General features: G+C 46.6%; 1 protein-coding gene across 1 annotated transcript; it reads right to left on the bottom strand.

Moving 5' to 3' along the window:
• Positions 1-1,209: 1,209 nt before the first annotated feature.
• On the bottom strand, positions 1,210-13,380 carry SMARCB1 (SWI/SNF related BAF chromatin remodeling complex subunit B1). Its single transcript, XM_086761650.1, has 10 exons — positions 13,163-13,380; positions 11,366-11,477; positions 10,672-10,701; positions 9,303-9,432; positions 8,581-8,718; positions 7,809-7,936; positions 7,105-7,271; positions 6,483-6,673; positions 2,513-2,644; positions 1,210-1,569 (listed from the first exon to the last, which is right to left on the bottom strand). The coding sequence occupies exons 1-10, from the start codon at positions 13,253-13,255 to the stop codon at positions 1,530-1,532; spliced, it is 1,161 nt and encodes a 386-aa protein (XP_086617776.1). The 5' UTR covers positions 13,256-13,380; the 3' UTR covers positions 1,210-1,529.
• Between the last annotated feature and the right edge of the window lie 52 nt (positions 13,381-13,432).

Here is a 13,432-nt window from a genome sequence, read left to right as displayed (position 1 = left end):
TGAAGTGTTCTCAGAAAGAGCTGGAGTTTTTCTGTCCATGAGGCAAAATGTATTCTACATGGGAGGCTCAGACGTACCAGGAGTCCCAGGATTTGTCTTACATGCTGAAATAACCTTTCAACCTCTCTAATAAAAAATAATGGCTGGAATACCACTCTGGCACAGGAGCCTAGGATAAGACTGCAATAATAATATTGCTAAATTGCAAGTTTGTGGTTCCTGCAGACTAACATCTGGAAAAAGTTCCCTCCCACCCAGGAAGCAGAACTGGCTCTGCTATTACTCAAGTCTAAACATGATAAATTAAGGCCAGAAAGTGTTTTTTGACTGTGCTAGCAGTGTGGGTGGATCAGCAAGGATCATAAAACCTATTGGCCTTATCATAAAGGCCTGAACATAACTGTTGGGCTGCCAGCAAAATCTGCCCTGCTTGCAACACTCATCAGGTCTGGCAGTGAATGGTAGGAGCTCTATCAAAGAGCTGGTGTACTTCAACAGCAAGGTAGATTCTAATTAGTTTTTGAGGCAGGCTTGATTTTTTTTTTAATCTCACTTCAATGACTTTTTTATTTTTAAATTCCCTAAGGAACGACAGGTTGTTTCTAGGATTGCAAAATCCTGACAATGCAGCGATAAGGGTATTTAAGACCAGGCACTTTGCTTTGGGTGCTCTGCGCACTGTAACTGGCAGTTGTGTTTGCTGACAGTGACCACAGCAAAGCCACTTGCTGAAGAGAAGCTGCAGCCTCAGTGACTGCAGGCTTCAACTTTTGTACCAGTTCAGAGCCTTTGTTGTTTTCCAGATGCAGTCTTCACAGGAAAAAAAAAAGGTTCACCAGGTTGACGTCTGACAGAAATGAATGTTAAGTTTGTGACTTAACTGTTCTGCCCTTGCCAAGTAAGCCAGCTGAAGGCCTCACTACAGACTGCACCTCACCAAGCGTGGTAACAGGCCAGTCCTTTAGAGCCGTTTGCTTCTTCTAGTTTTAAGTCTCATTCTGTTTCCCATGCAGTAAAAGGTTTTGGGCTGTTTCTTCTGTTGAAGTAAAGCACTGTTTCCATCATGCTTCAGGAAAACTGAATGCACGTGAGTGTTCAGCGTTACACCCAAAGGCATTAGTATTAAGCCCCAGGCCTGCTCAGGTACCAGAAAAGCATGAAACATGGTGAGGCTCAGTACTCATTCAAACTTATTGAACTCAACCTAAGTAGTATGCATTCCTTTTATTTAAAAAGTTGTCCTAATAGTGCATGTTGCACCTATACAAAAGAATCTTTACACTGTCCACACACAGGTATATAAGGGCTCCAACAGCTGCCACAGGTCTCAGCTAGATCATGTGCTAACGCAGCATTCTTGGTACGTGGCATTTACGGGGAGGGGGCAGAAGTCAGCAGGACTGGGAACTCTCAGCAAGTGGAATGTGTGTCCCCTTCAGGGACAGAGACCCCTGCCAATCCTAGATCCATTTGGGGAGAGGAATAGGGATAAAGTCTGTAGGAAGAGCACCAGTGTCACAACAGTAAGATTACCAGGCTGGAGCAGTATTGGCCAGACGTCTCATGCGCCTAGAAGAGAGAAAAAGAGGTGCAATAAGTGCTGTGTCACAGTCACGTGAAGTCTAATTGAAACCAACACTTTTGGGGAGGCTGCCACAGCTTTGTGAACTCTGTAGACAGGTTTATTGCCTACACACCTTCCTTGGTCACCTGAGAGTGCCCGTGTTGATGAGGCTAAGACACTATTTTCAGTAACAGCTTTTAGGGCACTTTTCCTCTTTAACTTGGATTGAACCAATTGCTACTGAAAACTATTCAGCCAGCCATAGCAGAGAAGGAAAATAATTATGAATCAATTAATCATCAGTAAAAATAAAATCCTGGGAAAGAGCTGAGCCAGCATATTTACTGTTCCAAAACGTATCTTTTGGAGACATTCTAGCAGTTCATTTATATCTGCCAGGAGCAATTTCACCACGTATGGAAAAAAAAAAAAGCAAGTGCTTTCAGCTGGTTGTTGAACACTGCTCAGTGGGTGTCTCTGGCGGGCACAGCTCCTCTGGAATCACAACAGTGCTGCCATGCTAGCAAACAGGTCAGCATGAGGCTGGAGCTAGGAGCTTGCCCATTCCTACACCAAACAGCACTTTACCCTACGTAAAAGGAAGCCTTGTGGCAGGACTCTAGCGTGACAGTGCAGGAAACTCCAATATTTTTGTTGAATGGCTTCCTATAGAAACAAATCCCCCTGCACAAGCAGAGAGCCCAGGGGAAAGAAAAATAGGAAAATTTGCTTCAAACAGGACACGGTTAAAGTAGAGATTTAAATGTTTCTGGAGCAAGGTGATAACAGTTTAATATCCTGAAGCTAAAGGGATATGAGTTTCTGTTGTGGTGTGCACGTTTGAAACCCTGCCAGTTGGCTCTCAGCAGAGAAAGACAAACATCAAAGCTTTTAACTTCTGTCTTAGAGACAGGCCAGAATGAGAACTGTCTGAACGAGCGGCAGCACCTTGTATTTCTGTCCTGGTCTCTGATCTTCTTCTCCATCTCGGCATCTGTGAGGGTTTCCAGAAGAGGGCACCACTGGTCAGCATCCCCGGTGTTGCGAATGGCAATTTCCACAGTCGGCAAAGGGTTCTCACTGCACGGCAGGGCAGAAGGCAACAAAGCAACATCAGCAGTGGTGCCAGAGCACTGCTCTGGGTTACCAGCCCAGATGCAAGACACAAGGACTACGGAGCATCATCTGCAGCGTTTCAGGCTTAAGCATTCATTCTTAGCCCTGCTTAGTACAGCCTGGTTCGCAGAAGCACAAGGGGCTGATGGTTACAATCTTGCAGAGCCTGAAGTTTCCGAGAGACCAGCTATGGCTGTCTCCTTTCACCACCAGAGAGGTTTGTCAAAACAACGGTGGCTGATGCAGTTCTCCCTCGCAAAGGCCGTTACTGGCTGACAGTGTTCAAACTCAGTCAGCACAGGCAAAGTTCATACCATTTATCAGTGCTGGGAGCCCTTCTCCCAGAGCAGCAGCTGAGCGGGGACTGTTAACAGGGCTCTTTATCTAGCTTTGCTGTTCTGCAACTCTGACTTCCTAGCTGCAGTTTGCCTAGCGCACCTCTGACAGCTCTTCCCTGTGTGGCTTTCTGGGAGCCTGGTGGAATGGGAGCATTGTTCTCCCAATTGCCATGGAAAGGGTAATCTTTAAGGACCTGTTGTGGCAACCAGAGGCTGTGGCTACTCCCTGCAGAAGCAATGAAACACCAGGCTCTGTCCCAGATCACAAGATCTGCTCCTCAGGAGATCTGTCTGTCCTGACCAGCTGTATTATCACATGCACTAAAATATTTACTGCTTCACTAGCCACTTTCCAGTAAAAGTCAACAGGAACTGACCAGGAGTAGCTTCCCAAATATTGACAGTGGAGCCGGAAGCCTAGCATAAATACAGAGGAGCCTCAGAATGTAAATGTTTGCTTTGAATTCTAGAAAGCAGCTCAGCCTGAGCTGCACGAAGTGTGTGTGTGAGAGGAGCCCTCCAGCAGGTGTGCACACACATCTGGCCCCCTCCCCAGCGACGTGCCTCCCCGCACAGGATTTCAGCGCGCAGGACTTCCCCCAGGAAGGAACTCAAATGCTTATTGCCATGGGGACAGACAATGTCTGCAGCAAAGCTAGTAATAACACATCTTCAAAGTAATGCTACAATGAAAAATTAATCCAGAGCCATTGGTATCTGATCCTGGGAAGAAGCCTCAGTCAAATCTACTTCCAATATTGCCGACGTCCACTAAGCAACACTCAAAACCACAAATTTCATCTTAGCCCCAGATTGCTACGCATTCCAGACTAAACGCTGCCTCGTTTACTACGCTTAACACTGAGCACCCACTAGAATTAAATGGGGGTTGGAAAGCATAACTTAACAGCAAGCAAACTCAGATACCACACTTCTATAGCACAGAATCAGATAAACTGAAAAAATCCTCCCTCATCTCTCAACCTCCAAAGTAAGACAGCTCCCCCTCCCCTCTTATTTTTTGATCAAGGTGACTGCTGCTGGCAGAATGACTGAAATGCAGGCAGCTGCAGGATTCCCAGGAGAGCAAGACACTCTGCTGGGGTCCAAGCCTCTGGCAGTAGTGTCACGGGCATGCCAACAGGGCAGGGAAACGTCTTCTCGTGGAAGAGGTAACTCCTCAGGCACGTGGGTTTGGTGTGCGAGAGAACCTGTGCCATCATTCAGGTCTCAAAGGCAAAACTCTGGCTATGAAGTGCTGCGTGCTGCCACTAGAAACACTCAACGCCAAGCTGCGAAACATTGCAGCACACTGTCCCCCCGAAAATCCCCTACACATCAGCTACCTGTCTGCTTCCAGTCCTGCCCCTTCCAGGGCTTTCGGGCTCTCCTTGTTTTGCACAGAGCAGACCAGCTGAGAGAAGCGCCCTGGCTTTCATCAACTAGAAGACAGTTTCATCTTTTCCTCAGATGATTAAGAGGCACGTGACTTCTCAAACCCCCAGTCCCTTGAGATACTAAGGTTCCTTTGATACATCTAAAGCAGACCTTTTCCTTACATCAGTGGAATGACTTTGGAGCAACCACCACTCCTGTGGTTTGGGAATTCAGGAACTAACCAACCACAGAACCCAAATACCATTAATCACCGTAAGGTTTCAAAAGCACTCCTGTGCTTGATGGAAAAAGGGAAGAGGGCATGTTTGTACTATGACACAAAACAAGGTTTAAATTAGATGTTTTTTCCTCCCTGAACAGTTCATGTCTACATACTTTGTTCTGTTGGAGCTCCCTTCCTCGTTTTTGATTCTCCTTCTTGCAACAGTCTAAACGCAGCCTGAAATCTACCTCTTTGAGCTACCTCTAAAAGGAAGCGCTCTATAGTAACTATGGCCAGATACATGTTTTTAGAGAGAATAGTGTGAAGTTGGCATTAATCTAACATATCTGAGACAGCTTGGGTAGCACTGACTAAAACTTCACTTGCTCTGAGTTACAGAGACTGATGGGAAACAAAGGCAAAAATAACCTTTGCAACAGTTAACACGTACATAGATAAATTTCTCAACTCAGATATCTGCAATATGCAGAGGAGCATCGCAAAGAGTGAGATCATTTAGTGTCCACCTTCAAAACCTGCCTCTGATGCACCAAGTGACAAGAATTAGGAACAAATGCCCTGTAGGCTGGGAGGCAGTATGCTAAAGAGCTGTCAAAGTAAATTAACTGGGAAGGTAAACAGTGAGTAGAACAAGAGGGCTTTCCTGGTCCGCATGGTGTGAGCAGGGCTACCTCTCTACTTCAAGGAGGCTATGAAGAAGAAAGCTCACACTCCTGGGAATGCTCGGGCAACAAGGAGTCCTACTAAACCTTCTGGAAATGAACACGCTCCCTGCCATAGCCAGCTTAAGGCACAGACTGAAGTCTACTTCACATTGGCTCGAAGGACTACATCTACCAGCAGGGACACTTCCACTCTGCTACTGCAGGCCACAACACAGACAGCGCTAGCTCCCTTCTGTCACGGTTGTAACGCACCCCGCAGAAGGGAAGGAGAGGCAGTACTACAGGTATCAGATGCCCATCTACCACCTTCCAAGTTCCCATCATTTCTCAGGAACGCATGCTCACTGTTCTGCTTACCCCCACACCAATTACTCATTGCTCTGTAGGACAGGGCTGGGCAGATTTCCCTTTGCTGCCCAGGCAGGCCATCCTGCTTCCCTGAACTGACCTCTACAAAACTGGTGGCAACAGTACCATGCCCTCACCTCTGCAAATGCATCATCTGCTGAACTCTCAAACCTTCTTGACTGTCACCACGACCCAAGGTCAGAAAACCTCCCAGTGCACATCGAGGGATATTTACAGCCTGCCGACTCAGCAACATGCTGCGGATAACATCAGTACAGTAACTCACCAGCAGAGCACAACTGGAAACAATTATCATTAGGAGACAAGTTATAAAGCTGACTGATCAAACCTGACACTGCTACATTCCAGCTGTGAGAAGGGCCTATGATCAAACCAGCTTTAACCTCAGACGGGGTAGAGAGCTACAGTTTCAATCAGTCTCAGTTCAAAACACCAAAGCTTGGAACAGTGTATGGCCCAAGTCAGGCAAAGCCAACAAAACAGACGCGTGTCTGGGGGTCATCATTAGCACTCATTAGAAGAGGGAGACACAAAATATTCAGTCACTGTTAATTACAACAGCCTTTCATTCTGTGGCAAAAGCTGACAGTTCATCAATATCTGGTCCTGGAATGCATTATACCCAAAAGGAAAAAATACTGGAGTAGAAGCACAAGCAATCTTAAGGGTAGAACGGGTGCAAGCCACAAGGACCAATTTCAAATGGAACTTTCTGCATCAGGTCAGCTGTTCCAAGATTCACTGATGTGAATGCCTACGCAGTACAAACGCACACCCATACCCACCCCAGGAAGATGACAATCCTGTACCTGAAGGCGTATGTCTTCTGATGCCAACTCAGCTGTCCCCGGATGCTGTACGCAATAGTAGTGACAAACTCCCCACCCAGGCCAAGCTCTGAGCACAGCTTCAAGGCAAACTTCTCTGGTGAATTCTCCTTCTCTGACATGTCCCATTCAAACTGGTCTACAAGGGAGATGTTCCCCACGTGGATGTTTAGCTGGAGACAAGGGAAGAAACAGGTCATTTGTTTCCATTCTCACAACAGTTTGTCAAAGGTAACTTAAGTGAGGAGGCAGCGGCTGGAGAAGCGGATAACTCCTAGTTTACTGCATCTGCAGAGCTCCTTAACTGAATTCTTAATTCCAGTCGCATGAAGATGACTCAGTTTTGCTCATCAAGGTTCAGTTCTTCCAAAAGGACAATGCTTTCACTGAACTACTTTATAACCTCAGGGGCTGGCACATGAATGTTTAGTAATCTGCCATCTTGGCTCTGTTCTCAATACAAAGAACAAAACAGAGTCTGGACATAGGATTGAAATTATGAGTTTCTTTGCTCCAAGGGAAGCCTTTGTACTCTTATTCCCTCATAACATAACCAGAGAAACCCAAATGGTTCAGCTCTGGTTCTGCTGCCTTCCTGTATTACCTTAATAATAACTCGTTGGTCTGACTGATCTTCTAGGATACTGTCAGTTGGGTACGACTCGATCTGCTGTCGGATGGCAGAGGCAATAGCAGGGACAAAGGTCAGCGGATTCAAATCCAGGTCATCACAAAGAATCTCAGAGAACATTTCGGGGGTCATTAGCTTTTCTGATACAGAACAAGAATAAAGAGACACTGTTCACTTTCTTAGAAATCAATGTCTGCCACTTAGAGAATACACAAATTAATCCTACAGTTTGTCAAAGGGAATCCCAAATGCATCGCCCCTTGCTTTTAAAAGGGTGTTTTGTGTCAGGCTTGTAAGGATGTGCACACTGACACAGGGACTTACAGCCTATGGCCTAATAATCCACATACATAAAGAAGCCACCCACACAGCTGTTTTGTGTTCAAGGTACCTCAGCTAACAGCATCGTCTCAGACCACTGAGCTGATGAACTGGGTCAGGAGAATATGCCCGTTAAACCATTCAGATTACATATGTCCAGGAATGACCACAACTCATGGAAGTGGCAGAGCATTCGCTAAGGGACATGACAGCTGACTACAGTCCAAAGTGGGAGAGCTTTAAAGCTCTGTGTATATAGGGGAAAGACATGGACACTCATGCTTGTTCTCTTTTCATAATCAGTGATGGATACAACCATCTCCCTCCAGCCTCAGGAAACTCTCCCTCCTACATACCATTCATGTTCCACGTAAACGCATCTCTGAGTTTCTGCCCATCAATTTCCATATCAAGCCTGATCGGAACCAGAACCTCCGGCTGGGATGCATTCTCATGGATCACTGCTGGGTCATGGTCATCAAAGCTAATACAAAGAGCAACAACACCGTATATGCAACTAGCACATGGCACATCTGGGTCCACAGAGGGAAGGCAGTGCTTGTTGGAAACATGCCCCACACTCCAACTGACTGATCAGCCTCCAGACAGACTGCTCAACGCAAGCGTACAGGGCTGTGGCAACCAATACCAGTTTATCACCTGTTATTGCATCTATTGTAATACATTCCTGCAGATAAAACAAGGAAGCTTTCCAGAGTTACATTTTATCTTGGTTTCCTCAACTTTTGTAATGGAAAATAAAAGCTATTAATGAGCCACAGCAGCATTTTCCATTGAATAAACTACATAAAAGTTACCAGAATATGTCAGTGAGAGGAAGCCTGTCCTTCACAGAGAGGGTCTGCAAGCTCCTCGAACAAGAACTGCTCAGCAAATCAGCAGGAAGTAGAAGGAACTCATCAGGAAAAGAATGAACCATTTTCCTGACAAATGGAAAGCCTCCTATCTGAGCCATGGCTGGGTGCTGTAAGGAAGAGCTTCAAGACATACAGTTTAACTAAGAACCTCCAAATAGCGACCTGTAGATCTTTTGTCAGTTAGAGGCAAATCACACATTGTACTAACTCATAACCATTTCCACTTTTTGGAAGCGGGAAACTGTCTCACCACAGAGGGAATGTCCTCTTCTTATCCCTGCCCATGCGATTTCTGTTAATGGTTGTTGAGCACGGCACTGCATCCAGGTGATGAGAGCTGTTGGGCAGCGTTGGCACCCACTGGTTGTTCCTCTTTGCCTTCTGTTCTCTGAAGGACAAGACTGTATGTTAAACTGCAGACCCTGACTACTTCGGGGATGGTACAATTTTAAACTTTAAGTCCTATTATAAGTTCCTGCTATTTTATTCTGGAACCCTCAACAATATTGTTTCACTGAACTCACATTCCACATGAGCCTCTGGGGAGCCCATTCTCCAGCTCACAATTAGTCATCAGATAGGAATCCAGGTGCACTTACAAATACTAGGTTCATATTGACATTTTCTGTCTATACAGACAGAAAGGACTGCTGAGAGATGCGAGCTCTCCAGAAGGCAGTATGTGCAGAGAGTGTGTTCTGCAAAACATCTGTTACAGCTGGAATGCAGTCATTGCAAGAAGCTGTATCATCAAACACGTGTTTTTCTTCCTGTTGTATGTGGGCAGTAACCCAATCCTTACGCTCTGGAGATCTTCATTTGCCCAACGCTGCAAACAACTGTTAGCACAGACTGGCTAGCACCCCCCCTGCACAACAGCCTGAGTTTATGCAGTTTCTTGCGCTTCCTGCCCAAAGCTGACATCTTCCAAGCAGCTCTGTTCTGATCTTGGCCCTCACCAACGCTGGTTACCTGAGGTAGGTAGGAGGTTCTGTGCTGATAGACACGGCCTTATACTTCTCATCGTTTCCATCCAAGATCTCTTCCACTTCAGAGGCCTTTAAGAGCGTCACGCTAGTGGCTAACGTTGTATAGCCGTGATCTGTTACCAGGAAAGATGCCAATCATTAACATGGAAAGGTACTGCATACCAGTGTAGCATTAATAGACTGCACAGTGAAAAGCCTTCCCTGACGCTGCAGGAGGGACTAAAATAGGTTACCAAGTGGTATGAGTGTGTGCCCCAAAAGTCCTCTGGGCTTCATTTGTGTTCTGGTAGATATTTAGCTTTCGAGAAAGGCAGCCTCCACTCTCCCTCGAACACCAGGATGCTCTGCTGCTGGGGTAGATCACTTGTGCTGGAGTGACCAGAAGCCCAGCCACAGTGCCTGGCACTAAAGAAATATAATTGGGTTTTGATCTCCATCTAAACAGCAGGATTAAAAGTTACTTTCTTGGGAGCAGGGGTGGAACAATTTAGTTAATACACGGCAATCCCCACCACAAAGGCTAAAGAAGAAATACGATTCAAAAGATAAAAGCAGTGCAACACCTTGGAATGGTTGCATAGTGACAGAGCCAAGATTTGCAAAAGGCATCAGTATCTTTTTACCTTGTCTAGCTATCCTGTTCATACTCTATTAAATACATCTCTCATTTGGATTAGCGGTCGAGATGCAGGGAGGGTTAGAATTACATGAGCTTCCCTCAGGTACTACCACTGGATGAACCTCCTTCCTCCAGGGTGCAAGATATTTACAGACTCTGGTAATTTCTGTTATGAAATTTACTTAAGATGAAAATGAACGCTACAAAAACAAAATTTCAGAAAAAAAGTCCTTAAATCCTCATAATTATTAAACAAGTTTTAAATCTAATGTGCTTTTACTTAAGTAGAGGAAGAGAAAAACAATTCTTTCCTACCCTGAGCTACCCTTTGCAATCACATGCTTTAGTGCTGCATACCTCTGTCTGCCAAAATGATGTAAAATCTCCTCCACAGTCTCCTGGGAGGAAAAGCCCAGAAAACAAGAAATCCTCAGTGGACTTAACGTTGGAAATAGAAAGGCAATGTTCAGCAGAAAAGCTGACAAGACTTGGGAGAGGGGGAGAAACCTCAGGACAGCTCTTGCTGAATTTTCAGAGACCATCTGCATTTGAGAGTCCCGCTCAGGTTCTGAGAGAGGAGTTAAGCAGGGGACCAGGACGCACAGTTAGGGCGACCACCGGGAGAGATCAGAGGAAGAGGATTAGACATGAATATATATTGTAACAGCACCAAAGGTCACAGTGGAGATTCTTCCTCTAGCACAGCTAAGAATAACACACAAATAAGACTTACATCTTCTGGGACTGTGAGACCGCTGGTTTTCTGTCAAGAAAAGAAAAACAAGAAAAAAATAAAAGAAAGCAACGGGTCAGCTGGATACTTGGAGGAAAGAGACATAAGTCCAGAATGAACCATTTATTTTTATTGCGCTTTAGTCTAAAGAGTGTACAACAAGTCATATTGCTAAGAAATTTAACTGCTTATTAGTCTCCCACCAAAAACAATACCGAGGCTGCCATATTCTCACTGTGGCAGTCACATCAGCAGCAACACACCACAGCAAATTCTGGGAGGCAGAAACGTTCAGTTCCTGCAAGAAGCAAAGTCAAGCAAACACACGTATATTCAACAGGGCACCCTTGCAACGTTCCTTACAGACAGAAGGGACAAATACGCCCCGCTGTCTATCAAAGTCTCTGCTGGAATATGGTGCTGGTTTTGAGATGTGGCTTTTGCTTTGTGATGAATGCAGCCAAGCCCAGGAAGCCATGATGGACGCTTCAATTTTAGAACATTTTTGATCAGGTGACGCTGAACCAGGAGCTACCAGTGCCACCACTGCAGAGCGCTCCATCACTGGGGCAATCTGAAGTGATTCGCACAGCCCTGAAGGTCCACAAACTTCTGAATCGCCAGAGACAGTTTTTCAAGGCAAAATTTCAGATTTCAAACAAGCGTTACTGGGAATGTCTACTCATCCTCTCACCATGCGAAGAGGCCACTATCTTCTTCCTCTCTTCCACTGTGGCTAGTCGCCTCCAGAGTGAGGGATATCTCTTGTACAGGGAACCCCGAAACATACGCAAGTAGTTTCCCACCTACAAGAAGAAAAGCGGAGACATGGCCTCGTGTTCCAGTACGGCCTGGTATTTCATTTTAAGAGATTTTTAGCAGAAGCTGAAACAAACTCAGCTCTTTGTAATCATAAGAGGGACATCCTAAGAGGAACTTTCTGGTTGCTGTTTTTCGTGATAGAGTGTCTGCACTGGGTTTAGCATCATATAGCACTGCAATTTTTGCAGCAGTACAGAAAACAAAATTTTTAATCAGTGCTTATTTCACTAGTCTGATACGAGAAAACTCACATCTGTTGACAAAAACCCATTTAATAGGAAAAAGCTCCATTCATTTGTATGTATTTTTTAACAACTTAACCTTTCTTTACTTCAGTTTCTGTTTCAATAAACAACGTTCAGTAGGAATTACATTGAAGCAGATACCCAGCTCTCTGACAGTTACCATTTTTGCTTTGAACCTCTGTGCCGTGTAGACATTGCTCAAATACAGCAAATGCCCAGAGCCTTGTATCTTGTTTTAAATCCTTTGAACACGTAAAATGTGATCACTGCCAATAATCCTCTTTCAAATTTACTAACCATCTGTGAAACAGTTCTGTTCTTCCTGGCACAAGATCCTCACCTGTGCTGAAGGCTACAGCAGGACTTGCTGAACAACACAACTATTTCTAGACTCTGAAATCCAGTTTTTAGACTGGCAGTACACTGGCAGACTGCCACACAATAAGATTTTTATTTCTTGTCTGGCGAAACTCTTGATTTTAACATCTATTTTCAGGTAATTTTTAATCATATCTGTTGCTCTGCAGTGCTCATGGACAGAAATCAACAGTAGATAAAAAAAGGCAGCCCTTTTTCTCCTTCCATGTGCCTGTATGGCAATCTCACAGACCAGCTGACTGCAGTTACAGTTCTTTCAAACTTCACATTTCACATGACAGAGCAAGAGGCCTTAGTCCCTGCTCAACTTATACAGCTGGCAGTTTAACTTATCCAATGCTTCCTTTTTTTTTTTTGCATCAAAGAGGAGGCTAAAGCATTTTTTTTCTCTGTTTCCAGCTGTGCTCGTCTCCCTGGTGCTGAAGCACAGATGTTTCTTGCTTCACCACGGCTGCTCTTCGGGGAGGCAGAACAGCCTCTCTGCAGGAGGGAATACAGCACGTACACCGGGGTGCTAAAACGCTGCAGCCTGGCATTTGTTGGTGAGACTCGTTTGTACAAAGCTGAAGAGCCGTGCTGGCTGATTTTGGTGCTGTTACTAAGCACAAAGGCCGAGGTGTGGGCTTAATTACCTCGCAGCATGCAAAATAATAAAAAATGCTGAACAAGCGTGCTACAAAAACTCAGAACATCAGGGAGCAGAGCCTGGAATGGAGGCCTCAGGCTGTGATCCGTGAGGATCCGGTCCCCACATGCACCACGTACTCGTGCCTGTCGGCAACAGCCGCCCTTACTGGGAGCACTGGTCCCAGTGCTCTGGGACTGAGGCTCTGGGGCAGCGCCCCGCAAGCGGGGGGGGGGGGGGGGGGGGCAGAGGGGACCCGCAGGGGCGGGAAGGCCCCACGGCAGTGCTCCCCTCAGCCCCTTCCCCACCCTGAGCCTAGCCCCCCCCGCAGCCCCCCTCCGGCCTGGCTCGGCGCCCCGCTGCCCCCGCAGCCTCCCCCGGGCCCGGTTCCCGCCCGGGCCGTTGTGGCGCGGGGCCGCACCTCGGAGCCGATCATATAGAACTCGCCGTCCTCCTCCAGCTGGAACTTGACGGGCTTCTGCCCGAAGGTCTTGCTCAGCGCCATCATCATCATCGCGGCGGCGGGAGGGGGGCGGCTGAGGCGCCCGGTGTCCTGAGCAGGGGGGTCGGGGGTGGCGGCCGGGGAGCCAGCGGCGACCGCAGCGAGGGGATCAACGACGGGGGCGCCGCGGCCTACTCCTGCCGCCGCTCCGCGCATGCGCCGGCACCGCCCCCGCGAGGGGCGGGACGA

The sequence above is a fragment of the Chlamydotis macqueenii genome, chromosome 17 (assembly GCF_036417535.1).
Source record: "Chlamydotis macqueenii isolate bChlMac1 chromosome 17, bChlMac1.mat, whole genome shotgun sequence".
NCBI lineage: Eukaryota > Metazoa > Chordata > Aves > Otidiformes > Otididae > Chlamydotis > Chlamydotis macqueenii.
Note: the sequence above shows the minus strand (reverse complement) of the source record. Positions and strands in the feature narration are given on the sequence as shown.